The 18,270-nt window shown below is 47.9% G+C and overlaps 1 protein-coding gene across 4 annotated transcripts; it reads left to right on the top strand.

The window, feature by feature from the left end:
• Window positions 1-306: 306 nt before the first annotated feature.
• CAPRIN1 (cell cycle associated protein 1) lies at window positions 307-17,469 on the top strand. 4 transcript variants are annotated; one of them, XM_072119081.1, is made up of 19 exons: window positions 307-430; window positions 2,384-2,518; window positions 8,336-8,398; window positions 9,048-9,134; window positions 9,492-9,730; window positions 9,903-9,985; window positions 10,348-10,485; window positions 10,753-10,805; window positions 11,258-11,341; window positions 11,517-11,675; window positions 11,760-11,868; window positions 11,956-12,008; window positions 12,187-12,294; window positions 12,378-12,527; window positions 12,617-12,764; window positions 13,811-14,002; window positions 14,123-14,226; window positions 15,042-15,105; window positions 16,919-17,469. In XM_072119081.1, exons 1-19 carry the CDS (start codon window positions 392-394, stop codon window positions 16,981-16,983), a joined length of 2,073 nt encoding a protein of 690 aa, XP_071975182.1. In that variant the 5' UTR covers window positions 307-391; the 3' UTR covers window positions 16,984-17,469. The 4 variants fall into 4 exon arrangements, with proteins under 4 accessions (XP_071975182.1, XP_071975186.1, XP_071975183.1 ...); XM_072119085.1 differs by lacking the exon at window positions 16,919-17,469 and adding an exon at window positions 15,323-15,685 and having other exon boundaries at window positions 308-430; XM_072119084.1 differs by lacking the exon at window positions 307-430 and adding an exon at window positions 466-625 and having other exon boundaries at window positions 16,919-17,467.
• Window positions 17,470-18,270: the final 801 nt, after the last annotated feature.

Below are 18,270 nucleotides of genomic sequence, written 5' to 3'. Positions count from 1 at the left end.
GGACCCTAATGTGGGTCAAGGCCCACGGCTATAACATACCAGTATGTGGGGCATATTAGGGGCCTCCCCAATTCTCCCGGTTCAAAGTTTTAACTCCAGTCATATAAATGGTAAGAAATTATCAGTAAACAAGGAAGAAAATGGGGCAGAAAAAGGAAAAGAAAATTCAAAACGCGTCCCCTTTAATTAAGAGGCGTGGTTTGGTAAAGTCTATTAGCATACGCCCGCCCATTTCCGAGGTATAATCCCCTCCCCTTACTGTTGTCCGGGGCCCTGCCTACCGCCCTCCATTGTCCGTTGAGGCTGTCTCTGAGGCGCCTGACGCGATTTTTACTCGATATTAGCGTTATACGGGTTACTGTGAGGAAAAGACGCGTCTACGGAGTTGGAAATGCCGCAACGGGACGCTCAGAGCAGCGGGAGAGAGCAGGTAAACGCGGCCGCTTGTCAGGCATGGCGGCGGGCAGCCCGGCTCAGGCCCCCGGCTGTGTAAATCCCTCCGCTTCCTGTGTCTCGGCCTCATTAGCTCGGTGAGGCGGCAGTGGCGGCGGCGACTCCTCTCTCAACCTCACACCGCGACCAGCGCTCAGGCCCCGTGACCGACACACCGCGGAGACCCTGAAAGGTGGGGCGGGAGTAGGCGGCGGAGGGGCCGGTATCCGGTGCCGCGCTGCCTTTATAAGGGACGGATGCGGAATATATTTTTCCGCACCGGCGGATGGATTCCGCTTTGTATGAGGCGGTTCTGTCGCCTCCGCTCACTCTGGGGTCGGGGGATGCGGTTTTTCTGATTTACCGCAGTGTTATTGGGGTCTGTTCACATTGACCTTTACTCTTTGCGATAACGCAGGAGGGCATCTTATAGGAGGAGAATGGGGAAAACTTATTACAGTAGAACTTTATACTATCAGCAATTTTGTTTTTTTTGTGTATTTTAGGTTTTATCACTGCTTCCCGTTAGAAGTGCCTGTCTGCCAGCACAAATGCATACAATTTGCATATTTAAATTGACCCCTCGCTATATTAATAGACACTAAGTCCAGGTTGTGGGGTCATTGTATAAAGATGAGCAGTCCATGGGGTAATAATTGGGGTAGTAGTTGCCCCCCAGTGCCCCCCAGTGATGCCCTGTGGCCCAGTGTTGTCCATACACTCTTCAGACAGCTGCGCTCCAGCCGTAGCGTGCGATACCTTAGTTTGGGCCGGCAGAGTTGCTGTACATGGTGCTGATGCTGCTGGGTTGGGATGTCTGAACACCTAGGATCACATCAGAGAGAAATGTTCTAAATACTAAATCTGGGTCAGAGGTTAAAGGAAATCTCCCCTCAGAATCCTTCCTGATAAACTGGGGACACTACTCCTAGATCCAGGCACCAGGACTGTGGGATCTTCTTATATTTGTTATTCCTGCCAAAATCAACTTTTATAATTAACTTGCTAATGGACCAAAAGGGATCTGGAAGGTGTTACCAGAGCTCCTCTGTGCTGTACTTTTACAAACTGTTACACTGTCTCAGCACTTCCCCACTCTCTCTGCCTGCTGTAATCTCACACAGTGAAGAAGTGCTCCTGCCCAGTGTAACAGTCTGTGAAGCTACAGCTTGGAGGGGCTCTAGTAACACCACCAGAGACCTGCTGGCTCGTTAGCATAAGTATAAAACTTGATTTTTAGAAGGAAGGAGGCCATGGATAAGCAGCATAAGATACCACAGTCACGGTTCCTGGATCTATCGGTAAATGCCTGGGGTTTATCAGGATGGATTCTGCTGGTAAATATTGGATTGACTAAAGTAATTGGGTAAAGTCAGGAAACTTTTCTTCCTTGCTCCGCAATGATGATGGGGTTTATCCTGTCACTAATATCAGTGGAGACTCTTCCACATGTGACACCAAAACTGCATCTGTCATGGGCCCCAGGAAGCAATGTCCAAAAAAGTGCAATAATCAGGACCACCCTGTTAACAATTTGACCAGCACATCCCGTTTCTGTAACTTTTCCCGGTGATCATACCCAGCACTTGTCTGGTTTGTGACCATAACATTTAGTGTTTGACGCTTGAGACCCTTGTATTGCCCAATGAGCCCCTCGCTGGGATGAGACGCCCTCAGTCCTTTATCTGACTGATGGGATGTCTACATAGGAATAGTCGAGGAGGATTGGTCTCAATTCAGACTAGAGTGGATGCAGGAGGCTGGTACCAAATGTGCTGATAATGGGTCTCGCTTAGACCCTGCTGTTGTATGTGTCCTGGGCTTTGCTCGTGTGGTCCAAGGCCTGACCCTGTGGCCCGATATTACGAGAGAGCGCCTTATAGTGCAGACTTGGCAGCTCTGTCATCTGTGTGCAGGATTGTACTAATAATCTCTACATCTTCCTTCTCAGATGCCCTCAGCCACAAGCAGCAAGGCTGTGCCGGGCTCCGGCGAGGCCACAGCGACTGGAAATGTTCAGAGCGAGGCCATAAAACAGATCCTGGTGGTCCTGGAAAAGAAAATCCGCAACCTTGAAAAGAAGAAGGTTTGTACTGGGCAGGGAATGATGTGTAGTATCGATGTGCCCGGGTAGTACCTGCTGTGTACACTCCATGTGCCAGCCTTGCTCTAGAAGCTTCTCCCTGTGAGCACATCACCCCGCAGGCGGCAGAGTAATGTAATCCCCAGTCATGTGCCGCTGCAATTCTAACCGCACTTTGCCTGGGGAATGTGTAGTCTCATTTGTGCTGTTTGGCTTCACACTTGTTGCCATCTCCTTTAGGCTGAAGACTCACAAGGAGGATCAGCTCAGTGTTTTTGGTATAGATTTTGGGCAGCAGTGTATGGAATCTAAAAGGAGGAACGTGCACCGTTCCATCCTGCTACAGCCACTCACATGCAACTGCAACAAAAACTAGCGCCAATATATAATGGAAGCCCCATCCCTCTGCCACCGCTGGACGCATCTGAGGCTTGGGCCTCCTGGTGCTGTTAGCTGTTGCAGTTATGTGCAGAAACCCTTGTGAAATATTGAAGGTGGTCTAGGTAGTGCACAGATGTGGGGCAGGAACGCAGCGTGCGGCCTATTCTGCCACTTGTGCCATCTTGACGGGTGGGGGGTGGAATAATTGAAATTACTGGCATTTTTGCACGTAATTGCTATTTTTGGACTTCTACACCAGTTTTCTGCTGTAGAAGCCCTGATAAATGCCCCCATGTCTCCGCAGCCTTGTAACACGTAAGGTGGATCTCCAACTGTATGCCCCTTTACCTGTAGACTGCAATCTTTTTGTTGAAAAAGTTGCACATCCTGTAATTACAATCATTTCCCCCTTTATGCCGCCTCCATGTCAGGTGACGGCAGAGAGGGCTGGCGCAGGGCAGGGACGCACTCGCTATAGCTCGTGAGCTTTCATACATGCAGAGAATTGTACACAGGACCCTCCTTGTGTATCTGGTGGGTGGGCACATGATAAATGTTCCCTAATGTGCTCATTCTTGATGGCAAGTGTCTCCATGTAAACTAATCTGTGATCAGGATAAACTCCTCCTGCACCTGAATTGTTTTTCTAAATGCTGTGTGTGAACGCAGCCCAAGTAGAGGCCATGAGTAGTAACTCCTGGAAAATGCCTCATTACTGTGGATCTCATACACTGGTCACATTTCCGCTGCCCTCTTGTATATTGTAGCTGAAGAAGCGTCATCAGATCTTCCAGTCTTTGGGGGTTATTTATCTTATTTCCTACTCCTCTGAGCTCTTTTTGCGCTTGTGTTGAGTCTATTTTTGGGGGGGTCTTTGTCAAAATGCAGGGTTTTTTTTGTTGTCTTATTAGGCACAAATAAGAAAGGCGCGAATCATGCCATTCATTGCCTTTCCTACGTATTGTCAGGACTGGTGCGTTATTGCCCAACTAATTGCACCTTTTAGATGCAAATGAATATTAAATGAGGCGCAAAGATCTGGAAGGAGGAGAAATACAAAGACAAATTGGGGGCAAAGCAGGAAACTGCTACACCGCAAAATGCTGGAAAAAGGAGCCGAAAAATGTGGCAAATATCCCAATGAGCTCAAAAAGTCACTAGAATACAACTAAAAAAGGTGCATCAGATTAAGATAAATCTGCCCCTTTGTGTATCAGTGCAGGGGCGCAGGTGGGGTGCGTACTGAGCCCCTGTGAGCAAGAACCATGCAGCTACATTACGCTCCTGGGCAAGGCCTCTACCACATGGATGGTACATTTTGGGCAATTACACTGGTTTATAGAGAAGCTGTGACCCATCGTTGATAACCTGCAGCACGCTCTTGTTGACTGTTGCAAAATAAGATGTTGGGGGTCCTGTGAATATAGAATGGGTGCCGCCTCCTTCTTGAGACACAGAAGCTACTACTGGCGTGTGGACAGAGCCCTATGGTTGGGTTATGCTTCTACAACTTGTCCCATTCTCTTGGGCTGCGGGAACTTAAAACTATGGACATAAGTTCTCTTCTGCTATAGGCTGGGGCGGTGATGGCTGTTAGATGCTACTATATTGAATGAGATCCTCTATAGGTGTAACCCGGGTGGGGGGTGTACGGAGGGAAATAATCTCCTAGGAAGTGTTGGACTTGAAGATGCTGCAGTGTCTGACCTTGTCTGTCCATGACCTTGACCCTTGGTGTTCCTGAACCTGCATGTGGTTGGGGTTGTGAGTGGCCGGGCTCCAGTTCTGGCTGACACTGGGCTGGTTTATTGGGTTTTGCACTGATTGTCCTTACGTTGGGACTGGTGGATCTTCCATTAGCCGCATTATATGGCGGGTGACGCGTCCTGCACCTGCGCAGGGATATTGGGAAGTCTCATATAGACCATGGGATTGGGTTCTCTGAAATAAATCCGCCTTGTGTGAATAAACTTATTATTTTACCAATGGCGTACGGTCTGCACAAGCGGAAGATGCAATGTGCTGCAGTCGAGGGATACAACCCCCAGGGCAAGAATTGTAACACTTTCATATTATTGTGACCCCCAATTGTAAAAATTTCAAAGTGGGTTGAGATCTGCCGAGATTAAGAACAGACTTCAGATTATTAGAGGGTCTCTGCAGTGTAATGGGCCAGTGCTGTAAGGAGCAAGGGGTCCAGCTGAGCGGCACCAGGGGGGCACAGGGCAGTAGTGTATAGACCGGGGGAGTCCAGCTGAGCGGCACCAGGGGGGCACAGGGCAGTACTGTATGGGCCATGGTAGTCCAGCTGAGCTGCACCAGGGGGCACAGGGCTGGTACTGTATGGGCCAGGGGGGGGGGTCCAGCTGAGCGGCACCAGGGGGCACAGGGCAGTACTGTATGGGCCATGGTAGTCCAGCTGAGCTGCACCAGGGGGCACAGGGCTGGTACTGTATGGGCCATGGTAGCCCAGCTGAGCTGCACCAGGGGGCACAGGGCTGGTACTATATGGGCCATGGTAGTCCAGCTGAGCTGCACCAGGGGGCACAGGGCTGGTACTGTATGGGCCATGGTAGTCCAGCTGAGCTGCACCAGGGGGGCACAGGGCGGTACTGTATGGGCCAGGGGGGGGGGGGCAGCTGAGCGGCACCAGGGGGGCACAGGGCGGTACTGTATGGGCCAGGGGGGGTCCAGCTGAGCGGCACCAGGGGGGCACAGGGCTGGTACTGTATGGGCCAGGGGGGGGGGTCCAGCTGAGCTGCACCAGGGGGGCACAGGGCGGTACTGTATGGGCCAGGGGGGGGGGGGCAGCTGAGCGGCACCAGGGGGGCACAGGGCGGTACTGTATGGGCCAGGGGGGGTCCAGCTGAGCGGCACCAGGGGGGCACAGGGCGGTACTGTATGGGCCAGGGGGGGTCCAGCTGAGCGGCACCAGGGGGGCACAGGGCGGTACTGAATAGGCCAGGGGGGGTCCAGCTGAGCGGCACCAGGGGGGCACAGGGCTGGTACTGTATGGGCCAGGGGGGGGGTCCAGCTGAGCGGCACCAGGGGGGCACAGGGCGGTACTGTATGGGCCAGGGGGGGTCCAGCTGAGCGGCACCAGGGGGGCACAGGGCGGTACTGTATGGGCCAGGGGGGGTCCAGCTGAGCGGCACCAGGGGTGTGGCGTTACACATTACATGGTGGATTCGGGAGGTTGTGGACGGGACAGATGACACTACTACCCTCAGTGTGACCCGGGAGAGGAGTTGTAGTCCCGGTTCCGGGGGGGGGGGGGTTACACGGAGGAGATATTTATTATGCAGCTCTGTGTGTAGCACGTGGTGCGGGTCATGTGATCGCGCTCCCGGCATGCACGGCGCGGCTCCTGGTGTGTGTCCCGGGCACCGGCCGCGCTCTGCTCCCGCTGCGGTGCCGGCTCTTTGTGTCGGGCAGGTCCCGGCGCCGCACATGGACTAGGCCGCGGTAAACATGGCGGCTCCCAGTGTGAGGGGGCGGGGCCTGTGCGCGAGGAGCCGGAGACTACAACTCCCGGGATGCACTGCGTGTACCTGTGTAATGGAGGATGTAGCATCACCCTGCGGTAACGCGTGGGGCGCAGCGACCTCCCGGAGACCTGACTACAGACTGGGGAAGGCCCCGGGAGACCCCAGCACAGCAGGGATAGTGTAATGTCCCATCACTGACCAGGACAGGGAAGCAGAACTCCATCCTGATAACCAGGCACCGGGACTGCGGGATCTCATATTATCCATGGCCTTCTCCCTTCTATAATCAACTTTATCAATTATACTAATGAGCCAGGCCGCTCCATGCCATAGCTTCAGAGGTTGTTACACTGCCTCCCCCTCTACCTGATGTAATCTCACACCGTTGGAGGGGAAAGTGCACCTGCCGTGTGACATCCTGCAAAGCGGCAGCAAGGAGGGGCTCTGGTAACACCCCCAGAGCGCTTCAGGTTCTTTAAAGGACACCTGTCATCAGGTCTGTGTCACTAGTCCTGTCACCTCTACCTGTTGGAGCAGCTCACAAGGATCTCATCACAGCCTTTATCTAGTCACTGCATACATTAATCATTGCAAAATCATCATTTCTTTATTATGTAAATGAGGCTGGTCACATGGTCAGAGGCAGTGATGTCACCCCTGTTACCCCTTCCCTTCTCCCCCTGCTCATGTCTGTGAGTAATGTATAGTAAAGCATGGCTAGTGTGTGTGCTGCATCTGCTGACATGCTGCATCCTCCTAATATACAGAGACACAGACATCAGCTACACAAGTTCTGCTGTAACATGGCTGCCTGGAGCTGTTGTCTCTCCTATACACACACACAGGCTGCAGGTGGCATGGCCTCCAGCAAGCACATGGAGCAGCTGTCAGTCATGCACTGGGGGTGTGGCCGTACCTCCCACTCATGAATGAGCTGGACAGCTTGATTATGCTAATGACTCATTGGACATCTCACAGGTCATTTGCATACAGCTTTAGGACCTCATTGCTTAGGTTTACAGGCATGTAGAGGGACAATGAAGGGATAGAGGCAATGCTCTCTAATGGCAGTGTATGAAAATATATTTAGATTAGGGGGGTTATTTTGCCTGACGGGTTCTCTTTAAGCATAACTATCAAAGTTGATATTAGAAGGAAGGAAGCATGGATAATATAAGATGACAACAGTCACCGTGCCTGGTTTATCTGGATGGATTGTAATGGGAGATTTCCTTTAATGACCTGACCTCGGACAACCCCTTTTATTCCTAACAGGATGGGTCCTGGCTGCCGCCATCTTTATATTAGTCTGACAGACCAGTATAGAAGCCATAGATCTACAATACACTGCAATATAGTACAGTGTGCAGAATATTAACTGATGCAATTAGGCCCCATATAGTTTTTTTTTTTAAATGGAAAAGTTATGGCGCGTCGAAGTGGACTGAAACAAATGCTGTATATTCCCTATGTAAAACAGCAAATCTTGGGTATATTTTCCATATAGCTGATCTCAGCATAGATGTTCATAGGTTTTTAGACTTTCTCTTCTCCATTAGAAAATAATCTGTGGATGCTAATGGTAGTAATCTGGACACTGGGACAGTGGTGTGGTATTTCTGCTCTTATCATGTGGGTTTCTTTACCTTCTCACTGTAAAAACTATCAGGGTCACAAACTATTGCCCCTTACAACTCCTCAGAGCAGGGCAGCCTTGTGGGGAACACCCCTAGAGCCTTGTTCTGGTCATGTCTTCCCTTAGTCATTTCCGTTATTCAATATAAGGAAAATGCCTCCATATTTATTGACATGTTACTTGGGTAGAAGTTGTGGCACTTACTAGGAAATGTGTTATCTATAATCTTTTGAAGCTTCTTTACTTGGTTGCACAGGAGTTATGTCGGGCCTGTACCTACCTGCAGCCCCTATAATTGTATATAATGTCTTGCAGGGCAAGTTGGATGACTACCAGGACCGGATGAATAAAGGAGAGCGGCTGAATCAGGACCAACTGGTAGGTGGAGAAAACTAAAGAGGTTTACTAGTATCTTGTGTGACCACCAAGTCCTTTCATGTTACTGGAGCAGGAAAGAATGGTCCAGCACCTTTTGTTTCTTGGATGTAAAGTGGATGAGTTTCCTGCAGTCCTATAGGAGTAGATTTGGCACTCATTGGGGTCCCAATAGTTGGACCCCTGGTGATTACTCTTCTCTTCCTTTCCCTAGTTTAATAAAATCGCTTTTAAATATATTTTGCTTGGGTATAAACCTCCATCAGATACTTAAAGGAAATCTACCACCAGGACGAAGGATTGTAAACTGTGCACACTGACCTACTCCTCTGCCAGGAGCTGCTCTTCTTTTAGCTGCTTATGCATTTGTTTTTACAAAAAAAAGGCTTTAAAAATTATGCGAATGAGCCAGAGGTGCAAAATTGCATAAATTTTGAAGTGGTTTCATGTGTGTGTTCTCCAGCTGTTTAATATGGAGGCGTATGCAACTCCGCGCCTCTCTGGTACCCCTAGGTCACTTGTGGGAGTTTATATTATGTATGTACATTCTGCAGCTTGCTGAAATACGTTTGAGGCGACGTCAAATTGAGCAATTCTGTACAGACCATTTTGAGCCGAGTTAATCTTTTAAACTTTTTTTTTGTTTTCTTAGGATGCGGTGGCAAAATATCAAGAGGTTGTGACCAACATGGAATTCGCTCGTGAGCTTCAAAAAAGTTTTGTAGCTTTGGGGCAGGATGTAAGTAGATGATGATTCTGGTACCTCAAAGTGTGGCATAGTCCAGGAACCAGGGGGCACCCCCTCCCCGCCAAGACCTATAGAACAAATCGGGAAGTTTACTAAAGGGAACTGGCAAATTTACACTCTATTAGATGCTATGTGTGAGCAGGACCAAGGTGTATATCAGTATTGTCTGTAAGATGGGATGCTACAGCCCATTGTTGCTATTGGCTGCAATTTGAGTGAAGTTTCAGTTTTGCATGGTTTTCCCCTTTACTGTGTTAGGGGATCAAAGCCGTGTGATCTTTGAAGGGGATTACCCAGTTTCTTGATTCAGATCATGGATATAACTGTCTGTGTCTTGCCTCCTCTTAGATCCAGAAAACCATCAAGAAGACGGCTCGTCGTGAGCAGCTCCTGCGGGAGGACGCAGAACAGAAGCGCTTAAAGACGGCACTGGAGCTCCAGTTCATCTTGGATAAGCTTGGAGATGAGGAAGTCCGCAACGACTTGAAGCAAGGTCTTAACGGTGTCCCTGTGTTGTCTGAAGAGGAACTGAGTGTACTGGACGAGTTTTACAAACTGGTGGAACCTGATCGGGACCAAACTGTAAGGTAAATGGAACCAATGCTGAAGGCCATTTCAGATTCTTAGTTTTGCCAACTTGGCCTCACCAGCTACTGCATAAGTACAGGCTTTAGTTAAGGTATCAAATTGGTTCAGATCTGTTTTGGAGATGTCCGATCCTTGAAGAATATCTAAAATCTGAGTTATTTTTCTTTTCAGGTTGACGGAGCAGTATGAACAGGCGTCCCTTCACCTCCGGGATGTCCTCGATGGAAAAGATAAGGCCGTCTGTGGAACCACATGTAAGATTTGTCTGAATAATCCGGGGTGGGAGGTTTATGTGCTTGGTATCTGTAGTCGGCTAGTGTTGCCTTTTCTGGATCCTCCTTAGTCAGCAGTGACCTAGGCCCATTGCCAGTTTTTGCCCGCTCAGCAGTATTGTTGCTGATGCACACAGTGTACCCTCTTTCTAGAAATCAGATCAGACGCCGATGAGATGATTTGTTCATGTTCAGTGCAATAATGTAGCTTCTTAATGTCAATTTCAAAGTTTTCTGACAAGGCAGCGGGGAATTTCATCCACCCAAGGTCTTCTAGTTCAGCTTGGTGTGTGTGTGTGTGTGTGTCCAGCATTTTTTATCAGAACTTATCTTGCTGCTTTTAGATAAAGCCGTGCGCGAACTCCTGGATCGTATCCTTCAGAGCGGATATTTTGATACACCCCCGAATCACCAAAATGGGCTGTGTGAGGAGGAGGAAGCCCTTGCAGCGCCGCCTGCAGAAGAACAAGCACCTGAGCTCGGTAATTTGTTGATATTCTGGGACGCCTAATATGTCCCAACCGAAGTCCAATCCATCAATAAGTTACTTAATAAGGCACTTAATTATGTGCCTCCATGTAAATATGGTGCTGGTTGTGTCTGGTACTTTATCTTTGTCTGGTACACAATGAACCTGGTCATTGTGATATTGATGTCTACAGTTATAACAAAATATGCTAGGAAATTGCTGCAGTTGCTGGGTATTTGGTCGGATTTATTAACCAACTTCTGTTCTTTCTCATCCCCAGAACCCGAACCTGTGGAGGAATATGTTGAGCCCTCCGAAGTAGAGTCCACTGAGGTAAGGATTTTTATGCATTCTGGCTCCATATTGCTGAGTTACTGGTGCAGTGAGCACGTTACACTGTACACGGCACTGTCAGCCCTCAGATAAGGGGCTGATAACTGGAGGCTTCACGAGTGACCAGATGCAGATTTTACTTGGAGTGGCTTAATATAAAGGGGATACCAAATTCTGTACCTAAATAAACTTGCAACCTTAACAAGGGTCATGTGTTCTGCTGCAGCTCGACTCTTCAAACCATAAGTGATGGAAAACACTTCTAAATTTTGATTTCTCTTAGTTTCCCTTGGGGTTTCACCCAGGCCACGTGTGAAACTGTTCAAGGAAAAATGATTAACGGATAATTTCAACCAAAAAACTACAGATACAGAGCATGTAGGGAGTAGAAGACGTGACCAGGGGTTTCATGCGTTAACGCCAAACCTGAATCTGTATTTGCTTTCCTTCAGTTTGTGAACAGACAGTTCATGGCGGAAACCCAGTTCAGCAATGAGAAGGAACAGGTGGACGACTGGGCAGTAGAAACCGTGGAAGTAAGTGCAGCGCTGCCTCCGATTCCTTCTTCTCCTGTTTGCAAAGGGGATACAGAGTATTTTACGATTGGAGGAAATGTAGATGAGGCATTTACTAGAGAAGACTTAATATCGCAGCTTCTTCTTTAGTTAATGGCACTTTGTTGTTTTTTTTTTGTGTGTTTTTTCCTGTTAGGTCGCAAACTCACTCCAGCAACAGCAAGTGTCATCCCCTACCAATCCAGAGCCCCTCCAGCTTAATGCTATCCCCCAAGTTCAGCCTGATCCCATTGTCCGGAGGCAGAGGGTTCAGGATCTGATGGCCCAGATGCAAGGTCCATACAATTTCATGCAGGTTGGTAGGAATCCTTCTACACTTATCTTTCCAGTAGATGGAGTGCAGCCCTTTGTGCGAGGCTCACTTTACTTTCCTTCACAGGACTCTATGTTGGACTTTGACAACCAACCAATTGACCCAGCCATTGTATCGGCACAGCCCATGAATCCAGTGCAAAGCCTGGATCTGCCACAGATGGTTTGTCAGCCAGGTAAGAGGTTCTTACAGTGTATGGAGGAGATGTGGTGATAAGACGCTGTAGCTGTGGTGAGACTAATCCTTGTGCTTTTCTTTGTAGTTCATTCTGAGCCCCGGCTATCTCAGCCCAGCCAAGGTCCAGATAGCACACAGGTGAGTCAGGTGAAGTGTTTGGGGGATATTGTTGGTTCATCGCTCGCCGAAATGGGGACCCATTTAGTAACTATTTACAATGGGGTGCAGCTTGACCAGGGCCTGGTCTTTATAAATTGCAGCCTGTAACACACAGTGTTTTGCTATGGGAAGAATATAAATGTCTCCTCTTCCATAGGTTCCTATGGTATCTTCCAGTGAAGCCTACGCTGGTTCTGCACAGATGTATCAAACGTCTCATCCCACAGAACAGAGGTCCCAAAAGGATGCCATGGAGCAAATTCAGGTACCATCCATCTGTCCTATACAGCTCAAGTGCCGGCCATACTTATTATTTAGACTTCAATTTTAAACCTGTCTAATTTACAGGCATCGTTATCCTTAAGTACCGATCCAACACAGACTTCCTCGTCGCTTCCTGCTGCTTCCCAACCTCAGGTGTTTCAGACTGGGTCCAACAAGCCGCTGCACAGCAGTGGTATCAATGTGAATGCTGCTCCATTCCAGTCCATGCAGACTGTAAGTGTATCAAGATGGAAGAAAGTTCCTGTGTGTAGATCTCTCAATCTATAGAAACCAAACCTAATCTGTGTACAAATTGCTGTTAGGTATTTAATATGAATGCACCTGTCCTGCCTGTGAATGAGGCGGAAACGCTGAAACAGAACCAGTACCAAGCCAGTTACAGTCAGTCGTTCCCCGGCCAGCCGCATCAAGTGGAGCAATCTGAACTTCAACAAGAGCAGCTACAAACAGGTAAAGCCTCATCCACCAGGCTGGAAAGGATCCTGCTAATGTGATGAAAGGTCAAGGCATAAATTAAACCTATGTTTAAAGAGAACCCGTCATGCAAAATAACCCCCCTAAACTAAATATATTTTCATAAACTGCCATTAGAGAGCATTGCCTCTATCCCTTCATTGTCCCTCTACATGTCTGTAACCCTAAGCAATGAGGTCCTAAAGCTGTATGCAAATGACCTGTAAAATGTCCAATGAAGCATTAGCATATTCAAGCTGTCCAGTTTATTCATGAGTGGGAGGCACAGCCACACCCCCAGTGCTTGACTGACAGCCTGTGTAATGATGTGAGGCTGTATAATGATGTGCTTCCTGGTGCTGGCGCCCCCTGCAGCCTGTGTGTGCATGTGTGTGTGTATAGGAGAGAGACAGCAGCTCCAGGCAGCCATGTTACAGCAGAACATGTCAGATTCATGTGTAGCTGATGTCTGTGTCTCTCACCTGTATATTAGGAGGATGCAGCATGTCAGCAGATGCAGCACACACACTAGCCATGCTTTACTATACATTACACACAGACATGAGTAGGGGGGGGGGAGAGGGGAGGGGTAACAGGGGTGACATCACTGCCTCTGATCATGTGACCAGCCTCATTTACATGATAAAAAATAGATGATTTTACAATGAATAATGTATGAAATAACTAAAGGCTGGGATGGGATCCATGTGAGCTGCTCCAACAGGTAGTAGTGACACAGACCTGATGACAGGTGTCCTTTAAGTGAAGGCTCCTGCATTATAAGACTAATGCTGCTCCGCGAATCTATGTAGTGTGGCGCCACCTGGTGGTCAGGGGTATACAATAGTTCATGTCCAGGTTGTAGCCTAAAACATAAGGGCTGTGGTGTGGCCAAGCAGATGAGCGATGCTGTAGGTGCAATGAAGCATAATGTAAAGTACTAGAGTGTGGTCCTAAACAGATCCTTCTGTAGTTATGCTTATTGGTTATATTGTTACTAGATTTGGAGCTTTGCCATTTAATGCTTTTTCCTGTGTTTTTAGTGGTAAACCCTTACCATGCAACATCGGACCAGTCCCACCAAGCATCTGCTGGGCATCAGCAGGCACAACAGAATACTGGATTTCCCCGCAACAGCCAACCCTTCTACAACAACCGAGGGATGCCCCGGGGTGGGCAGCGGGGCAGCAGGGGGCTGATGAATGGCTACAGGGGGCCATCTAATGGCTTCAGAGGTGGGTGCTTTGTTTTTCTTGATCCTTGTATAGGTTACATTTGACTCATTCCTTTTGGCTTTCACTATGTAACCTCCTTGGGTGTTGTAGACTTGTATAACTTTGCTTCTGTGCCTGCAGGAGGTTATGATGGTTACCGCCCGGCCTTCTCCAACACTCCAAACAGCGGTTATTCCCAGCCACAGTTCAATGCTCCCCGTGATTACACCAACAACTATCAGCGGGTAAGTACTAAGAATCCTCCTCTTCTAGATAATAGCAAGTCTTTGGATATACATGGACCCCCACCTATAACAAGAACATGGGTTAAGGGTGTCACATTTGACCCCGGGGTCAAGAATTTGCCTTATCGTTCACCTGTCCTCTAGTCTGTGGCACAGCCAGAGATGGCAGAGTACAGCACCGTAGTGAATGGACTAGCAAGGCAAATGCTCAACCAACTCATGGGTCCATATACATCAGCAGTGTAACGGGGGACAACATGGGCCGTAAGGACAACTCTTTAATAACTATCATCAGAGTCCATGATAAACCAGGGACATCACACCTGCTCACAGTCCCGGAATCTAGGAGTAATGTCCCCGGTTTATCAGGATGGATTCTGATGGGAGATTTCATGGGGTTCTGGGGTAGTTACATTTCTTTATACAAAAATGTTGCAGTTTATTTTTGCAACAAATTTGCAGGTAATGACCCCATGGCTACTATTCACACCTGCCCACAGTCCCAGAATCTAGGAGTAAGTATTAGCCATGGAGTCCATTACCTGCAAATTTGTTGCAAAAATAAACTGCAACATTTTTGTATAAAGAAATGTAACTTCCCCAGAACCCCATGAAATCTCCCATCAGAATCCATCCTGATAAACCGGGGACATAACACAGTCCCGGTGCCCGGATCTATGAGTAATCTTCTTGTATCTGTTATCCATGGCCTCCTTCCTTCAAATGTCAACCGTTATAATTATGCTAATGAGCCTGAAGGGCCATGTCATGGTCTTGTGAATAAGACTGACCTGCTGATCTTCTTGCTTCCTCAGGATGGCTACCAACAGAACTTTAAGCGTGGCACTGGACAAGGCGGTCCTCGGGGCGCCCCTCGAGGTAATACTCAAGCGCTGCACTCCTAATACGGCCTCCCAGGCGTCTTGGTATTCGTCCTGTGGAGCAGAAGGAATCTTTTCCCCCCTACAATAACATCCCTAGATAACGTCGGCCACCGCCAGACTCCCGCAGCATCTAGTGTGAGGTGTAGAGACCCTCCCGGTGCTGAGCGAGTCCTTCCACTATATATTATATATATTTCTCTTTTTTTGTATAGGATCCATTGAAATCGGCTGAGCATCCAGTTAGCACTCTGTTTAAAAACTTTTTGCCTTTTTGCTAGAGTGACTTGGCTTTTTTTTTTTTCCATTTGTTTTAACAAATCTTTCCTGAAAACTTGAAGTTTTAACTTAATTTTCTTTTTTTTTTTTCTCTTTTCCCGACCAACATGGGGCTGTGTACATTCATAATTTTTTTTTAATTTTTTTCCATTTTAACTTTTGCAAGTAAAACTAAATAAAATTGTTTTTACCCCCCCCCCCCTTTCATTCGCTATTATTAAAAAAAAGAAAAATATCCCACCAAAAACTCAACTTGTGAATTGTTGCTTGAGTTTCAAATAAAGTTGTGTTAACGTCAATGTAGAGTTTTGTGGTGTGTTTTTATTAAGCTGTGCTGTGCACTACACATAGAGGGTACATGGAGGGTGGGGGGGTCCGCACCTCCTACATTTGCAGGAGGTTTGTCACTTTGATCTGTAGGTCTATACAAGATGAGCAATTTCTCTGTGCAGAGGCTGACCGGTATTCATTTGTATATGTATAGCGCTCACATATTCTGTAGCGCTGTGCAGGGGATGGCGCTGTTCTTGTATGTTCTGTCCAAAACCACATACAAGTTCAATGCAGATCTAGTCCCACTGCTTTGTGTGTGTGCCCTTTCCCCTGTGAGCTCTGGGCAGTGCCCTCTGTATACTCTATTCTGCAGGGAGATTGAATATCTCAAGTTGAAGATCCCCCTTGGGTGGTTTAGGTTAAAGGAGTTGTCTGGGGTTCGTTGTAGGTGTCACACAAGGCTGCACTCTACTCTAGGAGGTTACACCAGGCCGATTTCCTATAGTAGGGATTGGTGACCCAGGAGGTTGTTATAGAGCAAGTGTAGACTAATGATGCCTTATGCTACTGCCCCATTGTCCATGTTAGTGCAGGGGTGAGATTGCTTACCCACCTTAGGAAGGGTAGTCAGTGTCCACAGGGAATGACTCCGGATCCTTCCCTGTGGTGTTCCTTGGAGTCGGGGCTTGTGACCTGACGCTGCAATACTGCGCACGGCCACAGTACAATGTAGGGCACTTGATGAGCGTCGCTGCATTTGTAACCTTGAGGAAAAACACTGGTGCCTTTTTATATTTTCCCAAAAACTGCACCATGGCTCATGCGCGCACTGCAGCTCCGCTAGATTGAAACTTTAAGGAACGCTCCAGCCAAAGCTAATTCTGTGAACACATGATGCAGGGACTCGGGATTGTATTCCTTGAGTTCTGTTCCTTAAGGGTGCGGTCACACGTGGCGATTTGAACCAGTTGTTAAGCAGTCCGTTTAAACACTTTTTTTTTTTTTTTTTTATGGGACCGGTTTTAAGATAATTGGGAAAACTGGTCAAACTTTTTTTTTTTTTTTTTTTTTTTACGGACTGCTTAAAAAGTGATTCAAAATGCCACGTAGGTGTAACATGTCTGTGACTGGAGGTAACTATCCCAGTGGCGGACCACAATTAAATGTTATTTATTTTAGTCAATTTCTATATTTTAGGAATATTTTTTTTTTTTTTTTTTTTTTTTTTTCCTTTTAAAGAAGCCTCTTGTGTTTTGCAGGTCGCGGAGGACCCCCAAGACCCGGCCGAGGGATCCCACACCTGAGCAGCCAACAAGACTATTAACCTGCCGGCGCTGGACCTGCCTCCCTTCCCCATCTCCTCCCTCTGGTCCTTGTTCAGGAATCTTTATCATGGGAACACGTTTTATTGGTTAGAAACCGGATGTTACGTTTTCCAAGACCTGGATACGAATCCTCCTCCTGCAGGGTCGTCCTGTATTTGGGGGCAGCTTCATGCTTTCTGCTCTGAAGGACGGGCTCTCCTGGATCTCTGGGTGCTTTACTATAGGCCTACTCCTGGTATGGCCAGTGCCCAGCCCATGTGGTTCTGACCCAATCCTCCTTAGTCAATCTCAAAGTTAATTATATAAGGTTTTTTTTTTTACTTTCCAAGTTGTGCTTTTGCAGCAGGGACCCGGGGCTGTAGTTGTGGTTCTCTGTTGAGGTTACTATTACAGCGGTTTGTGTTCTGAGTTCTGTCTCCTGCTGTTGGGCTCAGATGAGCGTCAGCTCTTCATCCAAGTGCCACTCAGTCCGCCATTGGTGGATCATTCTTCTGGTGAATGATGGAGCTGTGGAAGAAGGAAAATAAAAACCTGTTTATAAAAAGTCCTGCAGCTGCCTGGTGTGATGGTGTATATACAACATTTGTGTGTCCAGCTTTGGGGGGGCGGCATTGGGAGTTATGCCCCCCTAATAATGACCTATTAATCTGCTATATGAATAGATCAATAATTCCTTTCAAATGGAAAAGTACAGGATTTGGAAATTGTGACCTCTTCTGAAAACAGCGCCACAGGTGATGAGAGGTCGTGTCTGGTATTGCAGTGCATAATACTGAGCTGCAGTACCACGTTCAGCCTGTAAGCAGTGGTGGCGCTGCTGCTTTAAGCTTACTCTGTGATTAGGCAGATCCTCTGCAGTGTATGTGACATTTGTGAATCGGTCTCTTTGCTTCTGCTGTAAAATGCTGCAAATCCACAATCCTGCAGACTTTCCGGAACATCCGGATTGGCTATATCCCAGACATTATGCAGCACACGGGGGGGGGGGGGGGGGTCTGGGTATCACTAAATTGCCAAATAAATTGTGTTACAGGCCGGGGACTCACCCCAGTGCACAAGCCTTTACCCACTAGAGATGTTGGTTTGTGGTGCTCCATCTCTTAAAGGGATTGTCTTATACAAACTCTGCCCTATGGTGTAATAAGAGGATAATGGATGCCCTAGAGGTCCATGTTTTGGGTCCTCCTGTACCCGAGCCACAGTTTATCCCCTCTCCGTACAGAGCATCGGACGTCCCTCCGCGGAGGAGTTTGAAGACCGCAGGATACAGCTTTGTATGGAAAGCC

Source organism: Engystomops pustulosus, chromosome 7 (genome assembly GCF_040894005.1).
Source record: "Engystomops pustulosus chromosome 7, aEngPut4.maternal, whole genome shotgun sequence".
Taxonomy (NCBI): domain Eukaryota; kingdom Metazoa; phylum Chordata; class Amphibia; order Anura; family Leptodactylidae; genus Engystomops; species Engystomops pustulosus.
This window is presented reverse-complemented; position numbering and strand designations above follow the sequence as displayed.

Coding starts and splice junctions, on each gene's coding strand:
- CAPRIN1 (XM_072119081.1), top strand. CDS start 392: ATGCCGCAACGGGACGCTCAGAGCAGCGGGAGAGAGCAG. Junction 9,986..10,347: donor GGCCGTCTGTGGAACCACAT/GTAAGATTTGTC, acceptor TGCTGCTTTTAG/ATAAAGCCGTGCGCGAACTC. Junction 12,528..12,616: donor CATTCCAGTCCATGCAGACT/GTAAGTGTATCA, acceptor AATTGCTGTTAG/GTATTTAATATGAATGCACC.